Genomic DNA, 26065 nt, shown 5'->3' on the forward strand with positions numbered 1-26065 from the left:
GGAATCGAACCGAGGTCCTCCGCACGCTAGGCCGATGCTCTACCGCTGAGCCAACCGGCCAGGGCCTATTATTTTTTAATGTATTATATTTTTGAAGAATACTTAATTTCTTTTCTTTTATAATAAAACTTGAAAATACGTGGAATATTTTCCACACAAAAATAATAAAGATAAAAGTGATAATGAACCACATCTCGCCATTTTGGTATTACCTCCTTTTTTTTTTTTTAAGTCACACAAGTTAAAACTACTATGTTTTAATTTTATGATAATACATGCTTTTCTTTGGAAAGACAAGTGCCTGTGCCGCATGCTTGCTTAGAATTGAGCCAAATGTTTCTCACAAACTATTATTAGTAAAGGTACTGACACCTTTTAGGTGCATCTCACTTTGTTTTTTTCCAAAATCTTTTCCTCGGGCCTCTTGTCACTTTACTTCCACTTAGGTTTTTCGGATTAATAATTGTTTATTTGGAAAACTTTTTGTAAATTAATTTGTAGTCTCTGTTGTACAGATGTGTAGATTGATGTTATAGATAAAAATACAGACATGATATCTCAATCTCAATAAACAAAATAAAGAAGTAAGTAAAGGCTTATTTTGAAGTTGGTTGAAATGTATTTATTCCATTTATTCCTTTTTATTTGCTAGAAGGATAACTTCTCTTGACCTCATTTTATTTTTAATTTTTAAAAAAAATTATGAAACTATTTTTAATGTGTTTATAATGCTTAATTTTCTTTGGAAGAAATTGTTCCATTTTTTTCCATTTAGAGATAATTAAGTTGCAAATGAATCATAAATTAAAATTTATCCTAGTATATACAGTTTTAAGACATTGAGGAACTAGGAACACTTTGTCTTAGATATAGCAATAAATATAATTTTGCAAAGTATGTCAGTCATTACCTTAAAAAACATATTTTCTTCTTATATTCCTAGAAATAAATTCACACCTATTTTCAATCCACTGGGCACAACACTGTCTTGGAAGTAAGAATACTCAGCTACTTTATGGGGCAGAATTCTGCATATTAGTTGTTTTCACAGAAGCAACCAATATTTATCGAAAACCTAAGCATCTCACTTACCACCTACAAACCCTGCAAAGTGAATATTATCAGACTTATATTACAAATGAGACACACAGATATCCCATAATTTACTCCCTTCTTACTTGAAGGCCCTGATTTATCTACTAGATCTGTGAGATACTAGAGAAAACTGGACAGCTAATAAAATCAGGAGGGAGACTTTAGCTTTCTGTGAATCACAGAAACACAAGAACATTATTGTTGTGATTCAATGTTCATATCTCGAATGAATGGGGGAGGACTGGGAGCAAGAATGACAACTGCGGTGGACACCCCAGGGGGAGCAGGAACTGACGGCAGGATCTGATTTCCAGCTCCTTCATCATCTTTGATATGAGAAAAGATATAAAAAGCAAAATTGTTGTAATCAAAAAACCTGGTTAGGCCCTCGGACAATGATATTGCCCTGAGGTATAAGTAGAATGTCCATGGTGATAGTTTACCATTCGGGGATACTAACCTTTTCTCACTCTATCTTTTCTAGTGAAATTTAACTAAATTTAAGGCAAGTGTTCTTAATTTTTTCTGCCACGAATTCCTTGGGCAATTTGGTAATGACCATGGACCCTCTTTCAGAACAAGACTTTTAAGTTGATTAAAAAGAATTTTTTTTTGCCATGGGCTGCTGGCTCAGTGTATAGAGTATCTGCCTGGTATACGGACATCCAGGGTTTGATTCCCAGTTAGGGCACACAGGAGAAGCGAACATCTGCTTCTCATTCCCTCCCTCTTTCCCTTCCCTCCCTCTTCCCCTCTCAGTGCCAGTGGATTGATTGGCTCCAGTACCACCCCCGGGGGGCTGCAGGAGCTAGCTTGGTCCCAGGGTCAGCCTCAAGTACTAAAAATAGCTTAGTTGATTGCAGCATCAGCCCCAGTCAGGCATTGCCAGGTGAATCTGAGTCGGGGCACATATGGGAGTCTGTCTCACTATCTCCTTTCCTCTACCTAAAAAAATATTTTTTAAACACATAGGATTATAAGGAATACAACTATATTGAAATAGAATTCTCAAATTCTCTTTTAAATTGCCACGTTTGAAATATAATCATATATGCGCTTTATGAAAGCATTAAATAACTAGTTGCAATAATTGTTATACTAGCCCTAGTGGGTTGGCTCAGTGGTAGTGCGTTGGCCTGGCGTGTAGAAGACCCAGGTTCGATTACTGGCCAGGGCACACAAAAGAAGTGCCATCTACTTTAACCTTCTCCCTCTCCTTTCTCTCTGTCTCTCTCTTCCCCCATCAACCCCACCTGCAGCCAAGGCTCCATTGGAGCAAAGTTGGCCCAAGTGCTGAGGATGGCTGCATGGCCTCCACCTCGGGCACTAGAATGGGTCTGATTGCAGTGGAGCAACGCTCCAGAGGGGCCTAGCATCGCCCCCTGGTGGGCTTACTGAGTGGATCCCCATTGGGCACATGCAAGAGTCTGTCTGTCTGCCTCCCCCCCCCACACACTTCTCACTTCAGGAAAATACGAAATAAATAAATAAATAAATAAATAAACAAACAAACAAACAAACTGTTGTGGCTACATAATAATGATGAACATAATGAAATCTCATGATATCTGCAACAGTTATACTGTAATTCAAAAAACTGATTTCTGCCTGACCAGGCGGTGGTGCAGTGGATAGAGTGTCAGACTGGGATGCAGAGGATCCAGGTTCGAGACCCTGTGGTCACCAGCTTGAGCGCGGGCTCATCTGGTTTGAGCAAAAGCCCACCAGCTTGAACCCAAGGTCGCTGGCTCCAGCAAGGGGTTACTCCGTCTGTTGAAGGCCCACGGTCAAGGCACATATGAAAAAGCAATCAATGAACAACTAGGGTGTTGCAAACACACAATGAAAAGCTAATGATTGATGCTTCTCATCTCTCTCTGTCCCTGTCTATCCCTCTCTCTGACTCAATGTCTCTGTAAAAAAAACAAAAAAAAACAAAAACTAGTGGGCAGTAGGGACCAGGTTGACTACCACTGATCTAGAACATTCTACTGGAAAACAGCTCAACAAGCAGAGTCATTCCTTGGTGTTTTTCACTTTCTTAAAATTTTGTTTTTGTTTTTCAATTCCTTGTTTCACAAAACATCATAATTTCAAATTCCAGGATAGATCTTTCTTGTTCAGTCTGAACCTGATCATTATTTTTTCTCTAAAAATCTCCCAACTTAATTATACTATTTTCTTACAATTTAGTCAAACCAGGCTACAGCTCACCCCAGCTGCAGCATATGTGAATATATAACATATATAACATACATTAATGTATATGTACATATGTACGTAAGTATAAATATGTGAACCATGTACCATCTATATGACCTATCCTAGTGGTAGTCAACCTGGTCCCTACTGCCCACTAGTGGGCATTCCAGCTTTCATGGTGGGTGGTAGCAGAGCAACCAAAGTATAAATAAAAAGATAGATTTAACTATAGTAAGTTGTTTTATAAAGATTTATTCTACCAAACTTAGCGAAAATTTGACATAAAGTACTTGGTAAGTAATTATTATTATATGCTTTAACTTGCTGTAACTCTGCTTTATAAATTTTATAAACTTTATAATATAAAGTAAAGTTACTTCCCTACTTTATAATAATTCGCCATTACTGTGGAACCAGTGGGCAGTTAGAAAATTTTACTACTAACAGAGATACAAAAGTGGGCGGTAGGTATAAAAAGGTTGACTACCCCTGACCTAGAGTTTTCAGCAGGGAAATTTCCATAATAAAGGCCTTTTGAATTGCTTCTGAATAGCTCTGTTCCATAAAGTTAGTTCTTCAGGAGCATCAAGAATCAAAAAGTCACACTAACTCTGACCCACAAGGTGTATGAGAGGATCAGACACCCTCTTCTATGCAGAGTTTTACAGTTTACATAGCTTTTCTTTCTAGAACTATAAGAGCTGCAAAGTTGGAATTGTAGAGAAAGACTTTGATAATCAAAAAAGAAGGATTCACCATCCTGAGTCCTGACCGTTGGCACCTCTCACATGAGCCACTGAGATTTTGTTTTCTACACTCCTCACACCTGTGTTACGCTCCTTTCCCATGGCAGTCTTCCCTGCTCTCTACTCCCTCGGAGGAGCAAGGGTCCCAAACCCACTGATGCAGTGCCTGAAAATGTGACATACCTTGGTCAATGTAATGCATGTTCAAACTCGAGCTTTAAATGTAATTGTGTGGTTCAGCCAAGCTCTTAAATTTCTACCGCCTACCCTGAGAACAGTTTGCCTCAACAGCAGCTGTTCCTTCAGCCTGGGTCCCAGAATGAGAAGACTCAACAGCAGACCTGTGGCTTACCCACAGCTGGGAGCAGACCAGCTGGCACTGCAGCATGGTCCTCATGTAACATGAGCAAAATTAAATGTTTCCTGAAAACCACTGAGCATTGTTTGTTATTCTGGAAAATTGGCTAATATAGACAAAATTCCAGTGACTATGTCATGGTTCCCTCATTTTGTCCCATTTTGTCCCACTGTGTGTGTGTGTGTGTGTGTGTGTGTGTGTGACAGAGACAGAGAGAGAGAGGGACAGATAGGAAGGGAGAGAGGTGAGAAGCATCAATTCTTCATTGTAGCTTCTTAGTCTCCATAGCTGTTCATTGATTGCTTTTCTCATATGTGCCTTGACCAGGGGGCTACAACAGAGCAAGTGACCCCTTGCTCAAGCTGGTGACCTTGGGCTTAAGACAGTAAACTTGGGCTTCAAGCCAGTGACCTTTGGGCTCAAGCCAGTGACCATGGGATCATGTCTATGATCCCACACTCAAGCCAGTGACCCCTCACTCAAGCGGGTGAGCCTGCACTCAAACTGATTGAGTCTGCTCTTAAGCCAGTGACCTCAGGGTTTCAAACCTGGATACTCTGAATCCCAGTCTGATGCTCTATCCACTGTGCCACCGCCGGGTTAGGCTGTCCCACTCTTAGTTTAGCATGAAAGTAACTGTCAGTCTTAAAAGTGATGTTTCTCTATTTCCACATTTGACCACAGTAAGTATATTATGAGATATAACATCAGTCATTCTGGAATACTTTGGAGACACAAGGCAAACTTTCCTAAAAACAAATATTTTTTATATACTTTCGATTCTTCTGACTTAGGAGAACCTAGGCGTTTCATCCCACTGCAGGTGTGGATCCTGAACAGCAAGCCCAGGATTGTTCTGAAGGCCTTACGCATGTTATCAAAAGTCCGAAGTGTGTAGCCCTGACTAACTTCTAGAGCTGAGCTTCGGAGGAGTGTACATTACCATTCAACACTTCAACTAACATTTATTGAGAAAGTACTATGTACCAAGTATGATGCTAAACTCTGTTGGATCAAAATTTCCTGAAATGTCATCATTGCACTCAAAAACTTTCAGTCCAAAGGCATGGAAATAACTAAAAATAAGAAGAAATAGGCAGAATTTAGAAAAATCAGTTCCCAATAAAGTTACAACAAGGAGCTACCACATGTAGAGAGGGAGCAATCATTCACTGCTGGAGGCGTCAGTGTTCAACAGTGAGGTCTCAGGAGTCAGGCAGGTTGACCAAATTCAGATTTAATCCCTCTTTTTCCTATCGTCTTGAGCAAGTTATTTACTACCTCGCATAAAGCCTCAGTTTTCTCATCTGAAGTATCAACACCCATCCAGCAGTATTGTAAACATGAGGTGAGATAATCACGTAAATAATATGTCATAGTACCTGGTTCAGGCAGTGCTCTATACATTGTTGCAGTCGCAAAGAACCAATGTCTCCCCAATAAATTTAATTAAAACATTTTAAAGAAGAAGTAGCATTTGAATTAGATTTTAAAGATGGGTAATTTCTTAAGGGGTAAAAATGGTAGGGGAATGCATTTTAAACAAAAGGATCAGAATAAAAATTAATGTGTACCATTATTTTTTAAATCTACTTTGCTGAACTTGAAAACTTCTATTACGGTTTGGGGTTCAGGTAGGTTAAGAATACTGTCCTAGGTCACGAAGTGGACATAGAACAGGACTGAGATGTGAACCAGCTCTGCCTTCGATCAGCACCGATGAGCGTTCTAGGACCGCAGCCAGCCTCTTCCCCAGGAGCACAGGGGAAAGACTTACCTAGCCTGGGTCTTGTTGGTGATTGTTAATGCTTACAGAGCTAAAAAATTTAATGTACTTGAGACAATACAGACAATGTGTCTCTTTGCATGTTTGCTGTTCTTTTTAAAATAAATTTGTTTTAATTATAAAAAGAATATCATCTATTCAAAATTTTTGGAAAATACCAAGAAGTACAGAAGAGGAGATATAAACTCTAATTCTCATTTTCTAGAGAAAACTGGTGTCAACATTGTATTTCCCTATCTTGGTTTTGTTCTGATCTCATGGGAATTTGTGAAACTGACATTCATTTTTCTGATATCCAGGAGAGGGGACATCGCTCTGTCTTCTGCCGCATGATCACATCTCTTCCACTCTGACTCTCTTCCCTCTCTCTTTCCCTCATAAAGATGTTTGTGAAAACACTGAGTCCACGTGGATAATCCAGGATAACTTCCTCAGCTCAAGATCACATCAGCAAAGTGCCCTTTACCATGTAGGTCAACATATTCATATGTTCTGAGGACTAGGACACTGACATCTTTGAGGGTGCATTGTTCTGACTAGTACAGGCACCTACAATTCCCTTCTCTGATATTTAATCCAAGATCTGTGATTTCACTATTAATAACACTAAGGGTTGTACTGCTGAAGACACACATCCTCATATGTCCTTGGCTTAATGATGCCCGACTTTCCTTCACTTCTAGTTACACACTTTTTATCCTAGATTGAAACACTGTGGGCTGAATCTGAAAGCACAGCACAGCTAGTAACCAGTATTAAAGAAATCAGAATTTCAAGCAGGGAGGCATAGATATGGTTGGGTATGTTAAGTTCAGTTTCCCAGATAACACCAGACTTGGGAATGACCAGCAGCTGAGATTACGATTACAAAGGGTTAGACCCTAGTTATTGAGTTTTAAGAATGAAAAGTCTTGCTGAACACCAAATATTAAATGATTTAATGCCATTTTAATACATTCTTCAGAAAAGGCCCACTTACTACTTTATTCCATTTTTTTATTTTTTTAAGTGAGTGGAGAGAAGATAGAGAGACAGTCTCCTGTATGCACTTCAATAGGGACCCACCTTGCAATCCCTGTCTGGGCTGACATTCAAATCAACTGATGTAGTTTTAGTGCCAAAGGCTGACTTGTGGACCAACCGAGCTATCCTCAGCACCTGGGGCTGATGATCGAACCAATCAAGCCACTGGCTGCAGGAAGGGAAGAGAGAAGGGGGAGAGAAAAGGGAAGAGAAGCAGATGGTCACTTCTTCAGTGTGCCCTGACCAGAGATCAACCTTGGACAACCACGCTCCAGGCTGACATTCCATGCACTGTGCCAACAGGCCACGCCTACTTTATTCCATTTTTAAAAATATATATATTTACAAGGATACTTCCAATGCTGGGGCATGCATTTTAATTTTTATTTATCCACCTCACTGACTGAAACCAAGCAAAAACAAAGGAACAGAGAAAAAAAAGCCACAGTAAAACCTGTCTGTCTTACTCATAGTGATATTAAGGAACTGTCTGACCTCATGTGGCTTACACATCATCTGGAGAGACAGACAGACAAAACTCAGGTAAATAGACAAATAAGATTATGGCAAATTCTCGTAAGTACCATTAAGGCAACGAGAAAACAAGGTAAATGAAAGGATAAATGAGAGACGCCAACAGTAGCCGAGACAACGGTATTTCGGGAGAAGTAATGTAAAAGCTGAGGCCTGAAGGGTGACGAGGAGACAAGTCTGAGACCATCCAAGGACAGTACAGTGCAGTAGATGAGCTGGCCTGTGCGAAGCTTCTGAGGCACATTGTCGGGGGGGTAGTGTGAGGTTAAATAGGGAAAAATGGTTGCAGCTATGAGTGGGGAGAATATAATGGGATGTGGTTAGAGAGTTTGCAGGACTAAGACTATTGGAGACCCCACAGGCCATAGGAAAGAGTTTAGAATGTGATTTTAAAATACAATAGAAATTCGGTGTTGGGCTGCGAATAATGAGCCCATCACAGGTCCTAATGATTAGGATCTGATGCTGGAGCTAGCCAGGAACATAGAAAAGCAGGTACTTTCTTATGTGTGTTGATGTGGCTAAAATGAACTATGTCATCCCCTGTCCTCCTGTAGCCTCCTACAGCCCAGCTCTGTGTGGTAAGGCAGCCCTGCAGTGAGATTCTAATTCTTCTTAAATGGAGACTGGTTGACTTTATGTGTTTCTGTTGGTTGCTCAGAGACTGTAACAGACACTGGAAAATCGTTGGATTTATGGATGTCTTGTGAGGACTTAAGCCCCTGACTCTTCTGATTCCTGGAACATCTCTGCCTTGTTACTCATCTTAAAGAAAATGCTCTCAATTCTGCTAGTAAGTACATCATAGCTGTTAGGCCCTTTCTTTACAGAACTTTTTTTGCTTAAAAGTTCTTTTGTATTTTCAACTGCTAAGAGTTTTTCTTTTTACTAATGAATAAATTTAGAATTTGATCAAATGCTTTTGTTGCATTTCATCTGATCATAAAATTTTAATCTGTTAAAGTGGTGAATCATATTATTAAATCTTCTAACTTTAAAGCTAACTTCCATTCTTGACATAGACTAAAATTATGATGTATCACCTTTTTATATATTATGGGGTTTAGTTTGCAAAAGTTTGTTGAGGATTTTTGCATCATTGTTTACAAGTGAGGATGTTCTCTCATTTTCCTTTAGACATCCCTGTGGGCTTTAGTATGGAGACCATTCTACACCAAACATAAATGTTAAGTGGAGATTATGAAATATATATAACTGTGTTTGCCTGTTTGCACCTTACACTGCAGGGACTCCATGCGGGCTGAGTCGGATGTGGGACTTGGCTGTGCATCCTGAGGGGACCGTCATTACGCTCCAGACAGTCTGCAGGTGGGCAGATAGGAGCCGGTAACTATAAATAACATATCACAGCCACCTCACTAACTTTGATAAACAGGAACATTCTCTGTAACAAGACCAGAGAATGAAAAATAGTTGGTCAACCGCAGAGCAAATACTCTACTGTGGCAAAAGAAATTTTAGAATGAATTTAGTTACAGCTGAATTCTTATTGGATTTAAAAAATTATTTTCAATTATATTTTACTTATTAGAATAATATAATAATAATAATTCCTAACTTTCATAGAGTATTTATGAATATATTGTGATTTTATATGGTCACAGATTAGAAATTAATATGGGTAAGTGACAGGTCATGCAGATAATATCTGAAAACTATAGCAGAAGTAATCAGTTAAAAATATTTCTTTTCTCTCCTTTCAGGAAATATAACAGTGCTCCAGTTATGTGATGGACAAAAGGATGGACCTTCTCCAGATGTTTACAGCAGCATGATGAGCGACAACTCCACCCCCTCTGCAGCTGTGCAGCTCTGCTACGAGAACGTGACAGGGTCCTGTGTGAAAACTCCCTACTCGCCAGGACCCCACCTGATCCTCTATGCACTGTTTGGCTTCGGGGCCCTGCTGGCCCTGTTTGGAAACCTCCTGGTGATGATTGCAATCCTGCATTTCAAGCAGCTGCACTCTCCAGCCCATTTTCTCATCGCCTCTCTGGCCTGTGCCGACTTTCTGGTGGGGGCGACCGTGATGCCCTTCAGCATGGTCAGGTCTGTGGAGAGCTGCTGGTACTTTGGGCAAAGTTTCTGTACTTTCCACACGTACTGTGATGCGGCATTTTGTTACTCTTCTCTCTTCCACTTGTGCTTCATCTCCATCGACAGGTACATTGCCGTCACTGACCCTCTGGCCTATCCCATCAAGTTCACGGTGTCTGTGTCAGCAATTTGCATCGGCATCTCCTGGACCCTGCCCGTTGCTTACAGTGGTGCCGTGTTCTACACAGGTGCCAATGACGATGGGCTGGAGGAATTATCGAGTGCCCTTGACTGTATAGGAGGTTGTCAGTTAGTCATAAATCAAAACTGGGTGTTTATAGATTTTCTGCTCTTTTTTATACCTACTGTTGTGATAATAATTCTCTATAGTAATATTTTTCTTGTGGCTAGACAACAAGCTAAAAAGATTGAAAGTACTGGTGGGCAAACAGAATCATCATCAGACACTTATAAATCCAGAGTAGCCAAGAGAGAGAGAAAAGCCGCTAAAACCCTGAGTATCACGGTGATAGCATTCATGATTTCATGGTTACCATATATAATTGACTCATTAATTGATGCCTTTATGGGTTTCATAACCCCTGCCTATGTTTATGAGATCTGCTGTTGGTTTGCTTATTATAACTCAGCCGTGAACCCTCTGATTTATGCTCTATTCTATCCTTGGTTTAGGAAAGCCATGAACGTTATTCTGAGCGGTCGGGTTTTTAAGGCTGGTTCAGCAACTCTGAATTTGTTCTCAGAACAAATGTAAATAATGAGGTAGAGAAAGTTGAAGATGTCTTTCCATTTTCCCAACTGAAATGACTTTTTAAAAGTCATCTGAGGCTATTTATAAATAAAAAACAATTGCTCTGTGAGATTTACAGGCTAGAGCAATGTTTTTTAGTTAAATTAGGGGGTATACTTCCCTGTCACTTATCCAAAAATATTTATTTGATTAATAAACGTTAAATTCCTATTTGTTAACTATTGCAGAGCTCACCATCCTCCTTTGTTGCAGACACTCCCCTTCCCCCTTTCCCTGTTATTCCATTTACTCTTCCATTTGTAACCTGAAAACACCTTTATTTTATTTCACTTTATTGATCCTTTCCTTATAAAATTTTCTACTCACTCTCAACTTGTCAAAACTTCTCTATAACTATTACAGCACTGTTTTTTTGTTTGTGCTTTTGTTTTGCTTATTTTCTGGAGGGAAACTTTGGGGAAAGCAGTTAAATCTATTATGCCTATTATCTGCATGGTGTCTGTGTCCGGAATTAGCTTCTCCATCTCCTGGATCCTGCCCCTTGTGTATGGTGGTGCTGTGTTCTTCACAGGTGCCCATGATCCTGGGATGGAGGAATTAATAGCCAGTGCCTTCTGCTCCACAGGTGGTGTCAACATATTCTAAATCAAAGTGTATATTGATAAAATTCTTATTACTTTTATATCTATCTTTGTTAAGATGATTCTGTTCAGAAATATTTTCCTTGCAGCTAAAAAATAAACTAAAAAGATTGAAACTTTTAGTAGGAAGTAGAAGCCTTATTCCACCCAGTCTTGCAAACCAGAATGGCTAAGAGAGAGAAAAACACAGCTAAAGTCTTGAGTATCATCAAAGTTAATGTTTTTGATCTCATGTTCACCATATGTAGTTGATTCATTCGTTAATTTGTTCTTGAATTATAGAACATTTTCATATGTTTATAAAGTATATTTCTGGGTTAATAATTATAACTCTACATCATTTGATCTATAATTTTTTACCCTTGCCCTAGAAGAGCAATAAAACCTATAGTGGCCAAGTAATAAAACACAGTCATCAATCATGAATTTAATGTCTCAATAAGCCTAAATTTCAAATTGATGATTTGAAAGATTTGAAATTGATCTAGTGATCTATTAGAAATTTCTCAATAATTATGATATGAAATACAGTACATAGTAACAATTCAATAAATTGAGGAGGAGAACTAGAACTTCAATTTTAACAGCAAAACCTTTATGCTTTTTAGATGAAGTGATCATCTTTAAGCATTCGATAGGAACACGTTTGCTAAATAGTGGTGACCACAGTGCATGTTTTCTGGTTTCCTCAACTCTGTACACTTCCCTGCTCTGTCAGTTGTTAATTAATCTTCTCTTCCAGGCCTCCTGACCTTTCTAGCCTACCAACCTTACCTTTCTGTCATGTTTAAAACTTTTCTGATTCTACATTCCAGGTATTATACCCCCTGGCTTTCCATGGACTCGATGGGTTAACTTCACTTTCATTCTGACCAGTTTATTCCTGGGGCCCATGCTCCTGGAGCCCCTGTAGGTCTCTGAGTCACATACACCAGCCATTCTGACTCAGAACAGAGGCACTCTTTCCACTAAACGTTCAACAGGGCAGTTTTACAGAGCAACAATACAAATGGCTAATAAATTCATTAAAATGCCACTGGTACAAATAATTTAGAAATGTGATAAAGTTTTATATATATAACTGGCAAATATTACAAGGATCAGTAAAGTCTGATGTTAGTTAGCATGTGGGAAATTGAGTGCTCTCGTGAGAGCTTTACATGCTCACATACAGTTAGAGAAAATATCATCTAGTTCCTCCTTTCTGAGATAAATTAAAATAGTTATGTAACAACTAAAAATCACACATATTATTTAACTCTGTATTTCCAGGAAGTAATTTCTAGGAAGTAATCCTAAGAATTGATGCAGGCAAGAAAACAAATATGACCAGGACATTCATTGTGTAACTCTTAATTATTAACTGGGAAAAAACCTCAATCGATATGGGATAAGTTAAATTAAGTTCCACCTAAATAATGGAATGCTATGAAGCCATTAGAAAGTGCTACCAAGTTCTATGTAATTGACATGGGAACACAGTCACAACATATTTTGTGACTACAAACAACAAAGCCCAAAATTTCTATACACTGTAGGGAGAGCCCACCTTCTAAGGTTGGAAGGCAGGGTCACTAGAGAATCACTGCATAAGGGTTTCAATCAAAAAGCTCTAAGGACAAATCCTGGCCATGAGATCTTGGACAATTTATTAACTTCCCCCAGTTTCAGATTACTCAACCTTAATATGGAAGTAATATTACCTACCATATAGAACTGTGTGAGTAAAGAGAATGGAGGAGGCCCTGGCCGGTTGGCTCAGTGGTAGAGCATCAGCCTGGCGTGCAGAAGTCCCGGGTTCGATTCCCCGCCAGAGCACACAGGAGAAGTGCCCATCTGCTTCTCCACCCCTCCCCCTCTCCTTCCTCTCTGTCTCTCTCTTCCCCTCCCGCAGCCGAGGCTCCATTGGAGCAAAGATGGCCCGGGCGCTGGGGATGGCTCCTTGGCCTCTGCCCCAGGCGCTAGAGTGGCTCTGGTAACAACAGAGCGACCCCCCCAGAGGGGCAGAGCATCGCCCCCTGGTGGGCAGAGCGTCGCCCCTGGTGGGTGTGCCGGGTGGATCCCGGTCGGGCGCATGCAGGAGTCTGTCTGACTGTCTCTCCCCGTTTCCAGCTTCGGAAAAATACAAAAAAAAAAAAAAGAGAGAGAGAGAAGGGAGGAAAAAGACTTAACTTACAGTTAGATTTGGAGCTATTAGGTAATAACCAATAATATAACATAGATAGCTGGATAGAGCAGGGATCCCCAAACTAAGGCCCACTGGCCACATGCGGCCCCCTGAGGCCATTTATCCGGCCCCCGCTGCACTTCTGGAAGGGGCACCTCTTTCATTGGTGGTCAGTGAGAGGAGCATAGTTTCCATTGAAATACTGGTCTGTTTGTTGATTTAAATTTACTTGTTCTTTATTTTAAATATTGTATTTGTTCCCATTTTGTTTTTTTACTTTAAAATAAGATATGTGCAGTGTGCATAGGAATTTGTTTATAGTTTTTTTATAGTCCAGCCTTCCAATGGTCTGAGGGACAGTGAACTGGCCCCCTGTGTAAAAAGTTTGGGGACCCCTGGGGTAGAGGAATAGATATAATATGATAAGCATTAACAAAAATAATAAGAACAAGTGGGTAATCTTTTCTTCCAACATATCTTTACTTCTAAGGCATGATTAGAATGATTGGTGCAGCATTTAAGCTGAGTGAGGAAGAGAGCTACAACCAGGGAGTGAGAAGTTACTGGCAGTTGCTCCAGAGCCAGTGAACTTGAAAGGTGATAAGATACAGAGAATAGGGGGATTGTCGGTTTTATTGCAAGCTCAAATTCTGAAATTCCAAATGCTATAACACTGGAAGTTTGTGTCTAACTAATTTGGTGACTCAATCACATAAACTCATTTCAAGTATGTATTTCTTACCCTTTTGTCTGAATTGTCATGCTTTGTTGCAAAGATAGCAATATGTGGCGTATAAGTGGTTCACATAATTCACTGGCATATTCAAATTATAAAATGGATGTACCTTTATAAATGAAAAAGAAGAAATTTTATTCCCAGAAATACCATGGTCTCAGATAAGAACTATAACCCTGTAAATAAAAAGCCCTAAGTTATAACTGGAAGGAGGAGACCTCTAGTACCTGTGAGATAGCTTAGCACATCGTCAAGACCACAGGCGCTGAAGCCAGTCTGCCCAGGTTTAGAATCCAGGCTCTGCCAACTTCTTATCCTCCCAAAGATTCAGTATTCCCAGCTATGACATGGGGATAATTATAGTACCTACATCAATAACTTGGAGTTATTGTGATTACTCTAGGAATTAATATTTCTAAAGCATTTATAGCAAGTGTTTATGATTTACATAATGTATATATTGAGAGTAATACTGCAGATAATGACAGAATTATGGGTATTAAGGTGAAAGAAGGAAGAAGGACCCTGTGGTCAGTGTTTGACAATGCTAAACAGAGGCAAGAGAGATGCAATCTGGTGACATTGGGCTGTTAAGGAGGCAGGAGGGAGAATGCTGTAACACTAGAGGACAAACAAAGAGGATGCCCACCTTTCCTTTCTGCCTGTGAGGAGCAGAGAGCTTGGGTAAAGGCCTGGGCTCTAGAAAGTGCAGAGAGCCTACACAGAAGGATACATACATATTTCTAAAGTTACTTCTCCATATTTTTGCATCTCATGGCTTTCTTCAAATCCTAACCAAGTAATGTGAAGATCAGTCTGAGAATCAGTTCTGGACTGCAGCAAACCTCTCAATGGACAGAAAAATAAGAACACTTTATTCAATTTACAGGGCTGTCCTTTACTGTTAAATAATTAGTTATTAACACTACTTTTATTTTATGTAATATTGGCGAAGTCCACCAAGTGGTTGCTGTTGTTGTTGCAGCTATTTTTAATGTCCTTTACTGACAAAGATAAACTTTCATTATTATCTATTTGTTCACCAAAATTATAACCAATATTGTTATTCTTAAAATCCAAATTCCTAGAAACTACTGTCCTGACCTATTATTTTTTTTAATAGCAAAGGTGATATTTTCAGCAGGTATGACTTTTATGTCCTTTGCAACACACCGAGTCTGCACCTGGTCAGCTCCAAACATTAGAAACAGTAAAACGAAAGTAAATGACAATAAGCCTAACATGAGCCAATGGAAGCAGATGTCCAAATCAACCACATTGAGAAGTAATATCAACTCTATACCATGAAAAGGGTTGCCCTATATATATATATATAAATTTTTTTTTTGCTACACGACTGAAACTTCTTAAATCTAAGTTATTTTACACTACCATATTTAAGGTTATTCAAGAAAGAGTATCTTTGGAGATGTTTTCTCTGAATCTATGTACCCTAATTAATCAATGTCACCCCATTAAAATTAATAATAAAGGGGAAAAAAAGGAAAGAATATCTAGCCCTGTACTGAGATGATATGTAAATTGGAGTTTCTCCTTAAGGCCTCTAAAATTTTGCATATAGATGACTCTTCCTATTTTGCTCATAATATTACTTTATTAAGTGAATTTATATCAAATAAAGAACAAATTTGGGCAGTAATCATGTTTCTCAAAGGTTGTGATTTCCACACCACGGGCAAATATAGAGACAAACTTTGTTTATCTAGCGTTATTTAGTTTTCAGCATCGGATCTGCACTTGACTTTCAGGTTGCAGGTTTTGAACTTCTCTAAAACATTTCTAAAATAAAAGTCCACTAAATAAATCATCTCCCCAGTGACTGAGAGTGTGAGAGAGTCCTCACTCATTATAATGTAAATGGAGAAAGAAGTGTTAATGACCTCTGTGGTCTTCCCTGAGCCCTAACTCAGAACTTTGTTAATGAGAGAAGGGGAGAGAAATGTTATGTACTCTTGTCTCTTAGGATTGGAGGCTAGAGGTAACCGCACACAAAGCAGGGTCAAAGTGTTAAACTGTAAATGAACAGTGGTTGGTATTGATAACACACAATCAGCCTAATGAAAAGCCTAAGCAAACCTTCAAGTGATTGCATAACTGAATCAATTATTTTATTTATTATATAATTCATTTGTGTTTAATAAGTATTGTTTTATAAATATATATTAACTACTTATAGAATAGTTTTAAGGTGTGAAAAAACAACAAAAAATTAATTCTTCGCTAATTATAGCCTTCAAATGTGTTAAAGCAGAACTTTTTTTTTTTAGATTTGGAGCTATTAGGTAATAACCAATAATATAACATAGATAGCTGGATACATGAATAGATATAATATGATAGGGACAGACAGACAGGAAGGGAGAGAGAGGAGAAACATCAATTCTTCGTTTCAGTTCCTTAGTTGTTCATTGATTGCTTTCTCATATGTGCCCTGACTGGGGGGCTACAGCAGACCAAGTGACCCCTTGCTCGAGCCAGCAACCTTGGGCTCAAGCTGATGAGCCTTGTTCAAACCAGAAGAACCCGTGCTAAAGCTGGAGACCTCAGGGTCTCGAACCTGGGTCCTCTACATTCCAGTCTGATGCTCTATCCACTGCACCACCACCTGGTCAGGCCAAAACTTCCTTTATTATCCCTTCAAGTAGAGGTCATAACTGTCCAGTCACTCTGACTGTTAGAGATCTTCATTCTAATGTGCTCTAGTTTAAAACTACAATCTATATCAAATTGAGTAGTATTCTTATTCTCCTTGAACCCAGTGCTAGTGAGATTTAAGCTTCAAAAGCCTGATTTTAGATAAGGGGCATATTTTATTTTTCATTTCTTACCTCACCTTCCTTTTCTTCTCTATTCTACAATAGAAGAAAAGGATCATAATAATTTTATATAAATTCTGTTCTCCCTGTAATCTTCACTTGGCGGTCATGACCTACCTCTGTGTAATGAGCCTCCAATAATATGGCCCTGGTTTGACTCTCCTACATCCTCCTCAAGTCCTGTGGGATGTGTCACAGACACTTGGAGCACCCTGAAATGGGAAACACAAAAAGAGCGAAGGCTGACTGCCTCCCATGTGTCTATTAGCCCACATGAAACTCATACATGTTGGCTACCTCAATCAGTAAAAGTGTAGGTTTCTCCATCTGTAACCCATCTCCTCCTAGACATCTCTTTCCAATTCTACTTGTCTCTGCTCAACAGAAACTCTGGGAAGGTCTGTATGACTATTGACTACGCAGACCTAAAGAGGGAATGAAGTTTGAATTATCTTGCCAATATCTTCTTCAATGCCATGTTGTGCTGGACAGAGAGACTCCAGAAGCAAAAGTACATAAGGTGTCCCTCACAGACAGACTCTAAGGAGGACTTGGAAGAAGTTAACTGGAGTGTCTCACTCACATCAGGGAACGGCACAGTGGGCAGGATGTCCCCAAAATGAATCACACATGTAAGTCAAACATATAGCTCATAACAGAGCCTACATTTGGGCATTTGCCAAATTTAGAGCATTGTCTTTCGAGCCTGTGATACTACCAGGCATAAGAGGTCTTTTGTGCCAGTATTAATATTCTCCTTATTCCATCCCTGCTCTACCCTAGAGGGCAAACAGGGCTACAAGACAAAAAGAGAGTGAAGGAGAAACTGTAAAAGCAGACTTTACACCCCTCCCTGCTGTAAGAACCCAAGGCCTCAGCCTGGTTATGCTTAACTGGAATAGAAAACAGGAAAGATAAGATTGCTAAATTGAATGTGGTTTTAAAGTTTTAATCTGAATTAGAATAAACTTTGAAATGAGATTTAAATCAGAAATGTTGAGAAAATTTGTCATCTATCATGTGTTTTAATAGATTGAGAGGGAGAGTCAACAGAGCCAGTGTGCCTGCACTGGTAGGTAAAGTGGAAAAGTCACTTTATGTTTCTGATGCACCAAGCCCATATTGTCCCAAATCTAGTGACATACAGGGGTGGGAAAGCATAGGTTTCCAGTTGTGAATCTGTGAAACAGAGTTTATTCTTTTACTATTATTTATTATTATATTATTTTCCATATGAATAACTCTAAACCTAGTTTTTCCCATCATATATTTGATAAACCAGGTGTCCTCACTCAACTAGAGGGAAGAATGAATATGATGACTAAAGCCCCATTCCTTCAAGCTTTTTCTGAGTAATCTGAAGAATACTTCCCCCATCCCAACACACATCTTCAGAGATCCTCATTTCTTAGAAAGTAAATAAAAGACAATTATATAGTTATTTAGTAATTCTTAATAAATTCTTAAATGACCACTATTTAAGCTTTCAAGATCAAAATGGTCTTCAAAATGTGAAGACTTGATTCCTGGGTCAGCATTCTGGGCTGTTATTTTAAAACACTTAAAGGAACCTTATTGTGAGAATGAGGGCAGTGACCATCAGGATGGATGCTATTCTGAGAGGCAGAGCAGGCCTCTTTTGTCTGGTATTGACCTTATAGTTGATGGAGAAGGCCCAGCTCACCTCACTGTGTTCCCTTCTCTCTATACCTTTGCTCTATCTAGTCCTGGCTATGTTGGTTGCACTCTGAGGCTACAAATAGTTGTTCTATGTATTCAACTGAGGTTTGTTGTTTTTATTTAAGCATCAACTCATAGTTGTTTCACTTTATTTATCTTTTTAAAGGTTTTATTCTTTGATTTCATGGAGAGTTGCAGGGCAGAAAAGGAGAAATAATTGCTTCACTCTAGCTGTTCACTGGTTGCTTGTTGCATGAGCCATGCCCAGGCAAGCCCAGGGTTTTGAACCAGTGACCTCAGTGTTCCAGGTCGACGCTCCATCTACTGCGCCACCAGAAGCCAGGGAATTGAGTTTTATAATTTTTTTGTGTGGGAAAAATGGCTTGATACAAGCTATTACATCATGGCTTAAACCACATTTTCCTCTTCTGGACCACAATTTTTATTAAATTGTTATATATTATTTTGTTTTTTGTCATATTTTTGTTTTCACTTCTTTCATAATTCTTTCTAATTATCATTTTGATTTCTTCCTTGTCCCATGACCATGTGTACTGGACTGTCTTTTCTGCATGCTTGGATTCTCTGTCTTTCCTTTGACTGCCTGTTCAGACTAAGCCCCCACCAAGGCCACCACACCCATTACTGCCAGGCAGTTCCGCTCTCAGAGGCCAATTTTCAGAGACTCTAGTGCAGGCATGGCCAACAGTTTTTGCCCCCAGGCCAGATTAGAAAGAAAAGTTTTTTTCATGGGCTGGACAAAATATTAAAATTTAAAAAATGTTAAATACAAAACAATTCATTTAAGTAAACAAAATTTTATTATGTAATCTGTTTATAAATAAATATAAGTAATTTAGTACAACAAATTAACAAAAGAAATCTTTATAATGGAATTTTTTTAAAAAATAAAGAAATATCATGAATCCATTCCACCAATTATTGGAAGTTAACACTAGATTAGTCACACGTGGAATTTTTTTCCGTGTATCACTATCTTCTTAAATATCTCAATTTCCAAAAATCAAAGACACTTCCACTTCTGAGTAGCTGAGATTTTAACTTTCATTGTTGTACAATGATTAGATATTGTAGTTTATGTATAACGATTTAAAAGTACCACTTATTTCATTTCCACAGTGTGTCATGTGAAGAATATTAAAAATTTAATCGCAGGCCACATAAACTCATTACGCAGCTGGATCCGGCCCACAGGCCATATGTTGGCCATGCCTGCTCTAGCGTCTCCCACCACTTCCAGACTCAAGTGATATGGGAATTTACTTTATTTAATGCTACTCCAGATATTCAGAAGTTTTAAGGGATAAACACCCTGTGTCATAAATTTTGACCCATGGGAGACAGAATCCAGGGGCAGCCAGCACATAGGTAATTTTTTGTACACTCATTAATAGATTTCTATGTAGCCAATGCCTGAGTTCTTGGTGACTTCAGAAATAGAAATCAGTATTCTTAAGATCTGCAATGTTCATATTTATAAATGGTTTATATTATAGTTCTTTACTGAAGTTTTGAAACGTAATTATTATTTTCTTGTATATGGTCAACATAGTTTTATTAAATTGTAAAAGTAATCAGCTTAATTATATTAAAGCAACTTATAATTTTTTTGTTTTTTAAATATTGTCTATTGTTTTGGGGTTGGCTTTAACTATATTGTCATCTCCTTTTTTTTGGTAATTCATAGAGTTTGAGACATTTTATGTAAAGATTTGCTGTAATAATTTGAGAACTAAGATATCTGCCTCCAGAGAAACACATTTGCTTCTGGCGTTTGGCTAGAAAAATTAACAATCTTGAATTATCCTAATCTGTATACAGGAATTGCAAAAATTTGAAGTAACGGTTTACCCCGATATTTAGGAAATAATAGTTTTCAAGGTTTTACAAACATTGGTGGTGGGTTGTGTGACTTGGTCTCAAATTTTTGCTGGGATCTAAATTGAAGTTTCCAAGTAACCCTATGAGTTTGTGAAGAGTTCTGCTTAGTTTTTCATTCTCTCTAATGTTTCTTCTGGAATAGCTAATATCTGTTGAAACAGTTACTCTAACTGTTATAGACTCCCTTTGCTCAGTTTTTCTTTTTCATAAATCTTGGATAATTCATGACTGCATTTAAATCTTTCTGATATTTTAAAGATTTTTTTAAAATATTTTTTTCCAAATTTTCAGTTACCCTCATATAATATGATTACCTATTTGAGAAATCACCTTTTAATAGTTTCCACCTTCACATTATCTGCTAAGTTAACACCTAAGATGCTTTCAGAAGCTGGCCAATAAACTTTCCCCATTATAAATTCCTAAAAGGAATCCCTGTAGTGTAAGGTATGAATCATGAAAAGAAATTTCCTTTGATAATTACAGTTGTTTGTATGGAAAATAACTCAACAATTAATAAATAACACAAATATAAAAATTGTGTTTCACGTACTTACAAATATAAACCTTTTTTTTTTTTTTTGTATTTTTCTGAAGTTGGAAACAGGGAGGCAGTCAGACAGACTCCTGCATGCGCCTGACTGGGATCCACCCAGCATGCCCACCAGGGGGCGATGCTCTGCCCATCTGGGGCATCGCTCTGTTGCAACCAGAGCCATTCTAGTGCCTGAGGCAGAGGCCACAGAGCCATCCTCAGCACCCGGGCCAACTTTGCTCCAGTGAAGCCTTGGCTACGGGAGGAGAAGAGAGAGACAGAGAGCAAGGAGAGGGGGCGGAGTGGAGAAGCAGATGGGTGCTTCTCCTATGTGCTCTGGCTGGGAATCGAACCCGGGACTCCTGCACACCAGGCCGACGCTCTACCACTGAGCCAACTGGCCAGGGTAAACCTATTTTTTTTCAACCTGTATATTTCTGATGATTATTTAGTTTACTCCAGATTTAAATGTACCCTGTGACTTTTGGTTATACTCATATATCACTTCAAAAACTTCTCCTAGCCGTAGGTAGGTTGCTCAGTTTGATAGAGTGTTATCCTGATACACCAACGTTGTGGGTTTGATTCTGGGTCAGGGCAGATAAATTAAACAATGAATGCATAAATAAGTAGAACAACAAACCAGCACTTCTCTCTCTCTCTCTCTCTCTCTCTCTCTCTCTCTCTGTTTCTTCCTCCTCTAAAATTAATAAAATCTATAAAAAAGAAACTCCTCTATGTTATTTTTCAAAAATTTTATCAGTGAGACATCTGCTTCCTGTTTTCTACAAAACATATTTCTCTATGTTCTGTTACTTTGTAGAAACACTCTTAATATTCATAACCTGGAGATTTCTTTAAGTTCAATTCTCATGATATAACCTTGTGCAATATTTTAAAATAAAATTACCTATTGCCTATTTAAAGGTTAGCTATAGAATTTGCAAGGTCCAGTGCAAAATAAAAATGTGAGAATCTTTTTCAATAATGTGGAAAAAGCATTCTAAAGTATAATAGCTGTTTCCTTCTTTGCTCTCTCTTGACCAGTCATGGTGTTTGATTATGCTATGTAATGCCCCACGCCCTTGGGCAAAGAGATATATGCAGGGCAAGCAGAGACCCTTGTGGGTGTAAGGTAACAGGTAAAGTGCCATGTAAGGTAACGTGTTCATAGGTTCTGGGGAGTAGGACACTGACATCCTTGAAGGTCCATTGTTCTGACTACCACTGGCACCTATAATTCCCTTCTCTGACATCAATTCGGAAACTGATGATTTCACTATCAATAACACTAAAGATGGTACTGCTGAGGCCATACATTCTCATATGTCCTTGGCCTGATGATGACCAACTTCCCTTTACTTCCAGTTACACGCTTTTAATTCTAGATTGAAACAGTGTGGCCTTGACCTGAAAGCACAGCACAGCTAGTAACCAGCACTAACAAAATCAGAATTTTAAGCAGGGAGGAATGGATATGGTTGGGTATGTTAAGTCCAGTTTCCTGGATAACACCAGACTTGGGAATGACCAGGAGCTGAGATTACTATTATAAAGGGTTAGACCCCAGTTATTCAGTCTTGAGAAAGAAAAGTCTTGCTGACACCAAATGTTAAATGATTTAATGCCATATTCAACACATTCTTCAGACAAGGCCAGCTAACAACTTCTTCCATTTTTTTTAAGTGAGCGGAGGGGAGAGAGAGAGACAGACTTGTGCATTCACCCTAATTGGGATTCACCCGCAACCCCCATATGGGAGCCATGGCTCGAATCAACCAAGCTACTTTTAGTGCCTGAAGCCCATGCTTGGACCAACTGAGACACTGGTTGACAGAGAGGAAAGAGAGAGAAGAGGGAGAAGAAAGGGAAGAAAAGCTGATGGTCACTGCTCCTGTGTGCCCTGACTGGGAATCAAACCCTGGACATCCACACACCAGGCCGATGCTCTATCCACTGAGCCAACAGCCAGAGCCTGCTTTGTTCCATTTTTTAAAAAGTATTTACAGGAATACTTCCAATGCTAGGGCATGCATTTTAATTTTTATTTATTTACCCCACCGACTGAAACCACGCAACAACAAAGGAACAAAGAGAAAAAAAACAATAAAACAGCCTGGCTTCCTTATGATGATATTAAGGAACTGTCTGACCTCATGCAGCTTACACATCATTTGGAAAGACAGACAGACAAAACTCAAGTAAATAGACAAATAAGAGCATAGAAAAATCTCTTAAGTACAATTAAGACAATAAGAAAACAAGATAAATGAAAGAATAAGTGAGAGACACCAACAGTAGCTGAGACAGTGGTATTTCTGGGGAAGTAAATTAAAAGCTGAGGCCTTAAGGGTGATGAGGAGTCAAGTCTGAGAACATCCTAGAACAGATGCAGTAGATGAGCAGTAGATGAGCTGGCCTGGGCATGTTGTTGGGGGTAGTGAGAGGCTGGCTGGGGCACATGGATGCAGCATATTGAGCGGGGAGGATATAATAGAATGTGGTTAGAGAGTTTGCAGGACTAAGACCTCACAGGCCATAGTACAGAGTTAGAATGTGATTTTAAATACAATAGAAATTAGGTGTTGGGTTTTGAATAATGAGCCCATCACAGATCCTACTGACTAGGATCTGATGCTGGGGCTAGCCAGGAACATAGAAAAGCAGGTACTTTCTTATGTGTGTTGATGTGGATAAAATTAACTACAGCATCCCCTGTCCTCCTATAGCCTCCCTCAGCCCAGCTGTGTGTGGTAAGGTGGGGAGGCAGCCAGCCCTGCACTGAGATCCTAACTGTTCTAAAATGGAGGCTGGTTGACTCTATGTGTTTCCGTTGGCTGCTCAGAGACTATAACAGGCAGTGGAGAATAGTTGGATTTATGGATGCCTTGTGACGACTTAAATCCTAAATCTTCTGATTACTAGAGCATCTCTGCCTTGTTACTCATCTTAAAGAGAATGTTCTCAAATTCTGCTGGTAAGTACATCATAGCTGATAAGAATTCCCCCTTTTATAGGACTTAATATATATCGAAGTCCTCTTGAATTTTTATTTATTTTTTAATAATTTTTTCTTCTTTGTATTTTTTTAAAGATTCTATTTATTGATTTTACAGAGAGAGAGAGAGAGAGAGAGAGAGATGGATAGAAGTGGGAAGCATCAACTCATAGTAATGGCTTTTCATACCAGGCAAGCCCATGGTTTCAAACTGGCAACTTTAGCATTCCAGGTCAATGCCCCATCCACCACTCACCATAGTCAGGCAGTGTGCTTATATTTTGAGCCAGTAAGATTTATTCTTTTTATTGATGAATAAATTTAGAATTTGATTGCCTGATAAAGCAGTGGATAGAGCACTGGACTGGAATGCAGAGGACCCAGGTTCGAAACCCTGAGGTCACCTGCTTGATCTCGGGCTCATCCAGGTTAAGCGCTGGGTCTCTGGCTTGAGCGTGGGATCATAGACATGATCTTATGGTATCTGGCTTGAGCCCAAAGGTCGCTGGCTTTAACCCAAGGTGGCTAACTGGAGCAAGGGGTCATTTGCTCTGCTGTAGCCCACCCCCATCCCCATCCAGGCACATATGAGAAAGCAATCAATGAACAACTAAAAGGCCGCAACGAAGAATTGATGTTTCTCATCTCTCTCCCTTCCTCTCTGTCTGTCCCTATCTGTTTCTCTCTCTGTCACTTTGTCTCTCTTTGTCTAAATAAATTAGAATTTGATCAAATGCATTTGTTATATTTCATCAGATCATAACATTAACACTGTTAAAATGGTGAATTATATTGATAAATTTTCTAGCATTAAAACAAACTTCTAGGCCCTGGCCGGTTGGCTCAGTGGTAGAGCGTAGGCCTGGCGTGCAGAAGTCCCTGGTTCGATTCCCGGCCAGGGCACACAGGAGAAGCGCCCATCTGCTTCTCCACCCCTCCCCCTCTCCTTCCTCTCTGTCTCTCTCTTCCCCTCCCGCAGCCGAGGCTCCATTGGAGCAAAGATGGCCCAGGCGCTGGGGATGGCTCCTTGGCTTCTGCCCCAGGCGCTAGAGTGGCTCTGGTTGCAACAGAGCGACGCCCCGAGGGGCAGAGCATCGCCCCCTGGTGGGCGTGCCGGGTGGATCCCGGTCGGGCGCATGCGGGAGTCTGTCTGACTGTCTCTCCCCCTTTCTAGCTTCAGAAAAATACAAATACAAACAAACAAACAAACAAAAAACTTCTATTCTTGACATAGACTAAAATTATCATATATCAACTCTATGTATTGCTGGATTTACTTTGCAAAAGTTCAATGAGGATTATTCTATCCTTGTTTACGAGTGAGAATGTTTTCTCATTTTCATTTACTAAACCTCTGTGGGCTTTAGTATCGAGACCATTCTACATCAAACATAAATGTTAAGTGGAGATTATGAAATATAACCGTCTTTGCCTGTTTGCACCTTTCACTACAGGGACTCCACACGAGCTGAGTGGGATGTGGGACTTGGCTGTGCATCCTGAGGGGACCGTCATTACGCTCCAGACAGTCTGCAGGTGGGCAGATAGGAGCCGGTAACTATAAATAACATATCACAGCCACCTCACTAACTTTGATAAACAGGAACATTCTCTGTAACAAGACCAGAGAATAAAAAATAGTTGGTAAACTACAGAGCAAGTACTCTTCTGTGGCAAAAGAAATTTTAGAACAAATTTAGTTACAGCTGACTTCTTACTGGATTTAAAAAATTATTTTCAATTTTTTTATTTATTAGAATAATATAATAATAATACCTAACTTTCATAGACTATTTATGAATATATTGTGATTTCATATGGTCAGAGATTAAATATTAATATGGGTATGTGACAGGTCATGAAGATAATATCTGAAAACTATAGCAGAAGTAATCAGCTAAAAATATTTTCTTTTCTCTCCCTTCAGGAAATATAACAGTGCTCCAGTTATGTGATGGACAAAAGAATGGACCTTCTCCAGATGTTTACAGCAGC

General features: G+C 39.2%; 1 protein-coding gene across 1 annotated transcript; it reads left to right on the forward strand.

Moving 5' to 3' along the window:
* Nucleotides 1-9536: 9536 nt before the first annotated feature.
* Nucleotides 9537-10577, forward strand: LOC136397206 (trace amine-associated receptor 6-like). Its single transcript, XM_066371775.1, has one exon. The coding sequence runs from the start codon at nt 9537-9539 to the stop codon at nt 10575-10577; it is 1041 nt and encodes a 346-aa protein (XP_066227872.1).
* The last annotated feature ends 15488 nt before the right edge of the window (nt 10578-26065 follow it).

This window comes from Saccopteryx leptura, chromosome 3, assembly GCF_036850995.1.
Source record: "Saccopteryx leptura isolate mSacLep1 chromosome 3, mSacLep1_pri_phased_curated, whole genome shotgun sequence".
In the NCBI taxonomy this organism is placed as follows: Eukaryota; Metazoa; Chordata; class Mammalia; order Chiroptera; family Emballonuridae; genus Saccopteryx; species Saccopteryx leptura.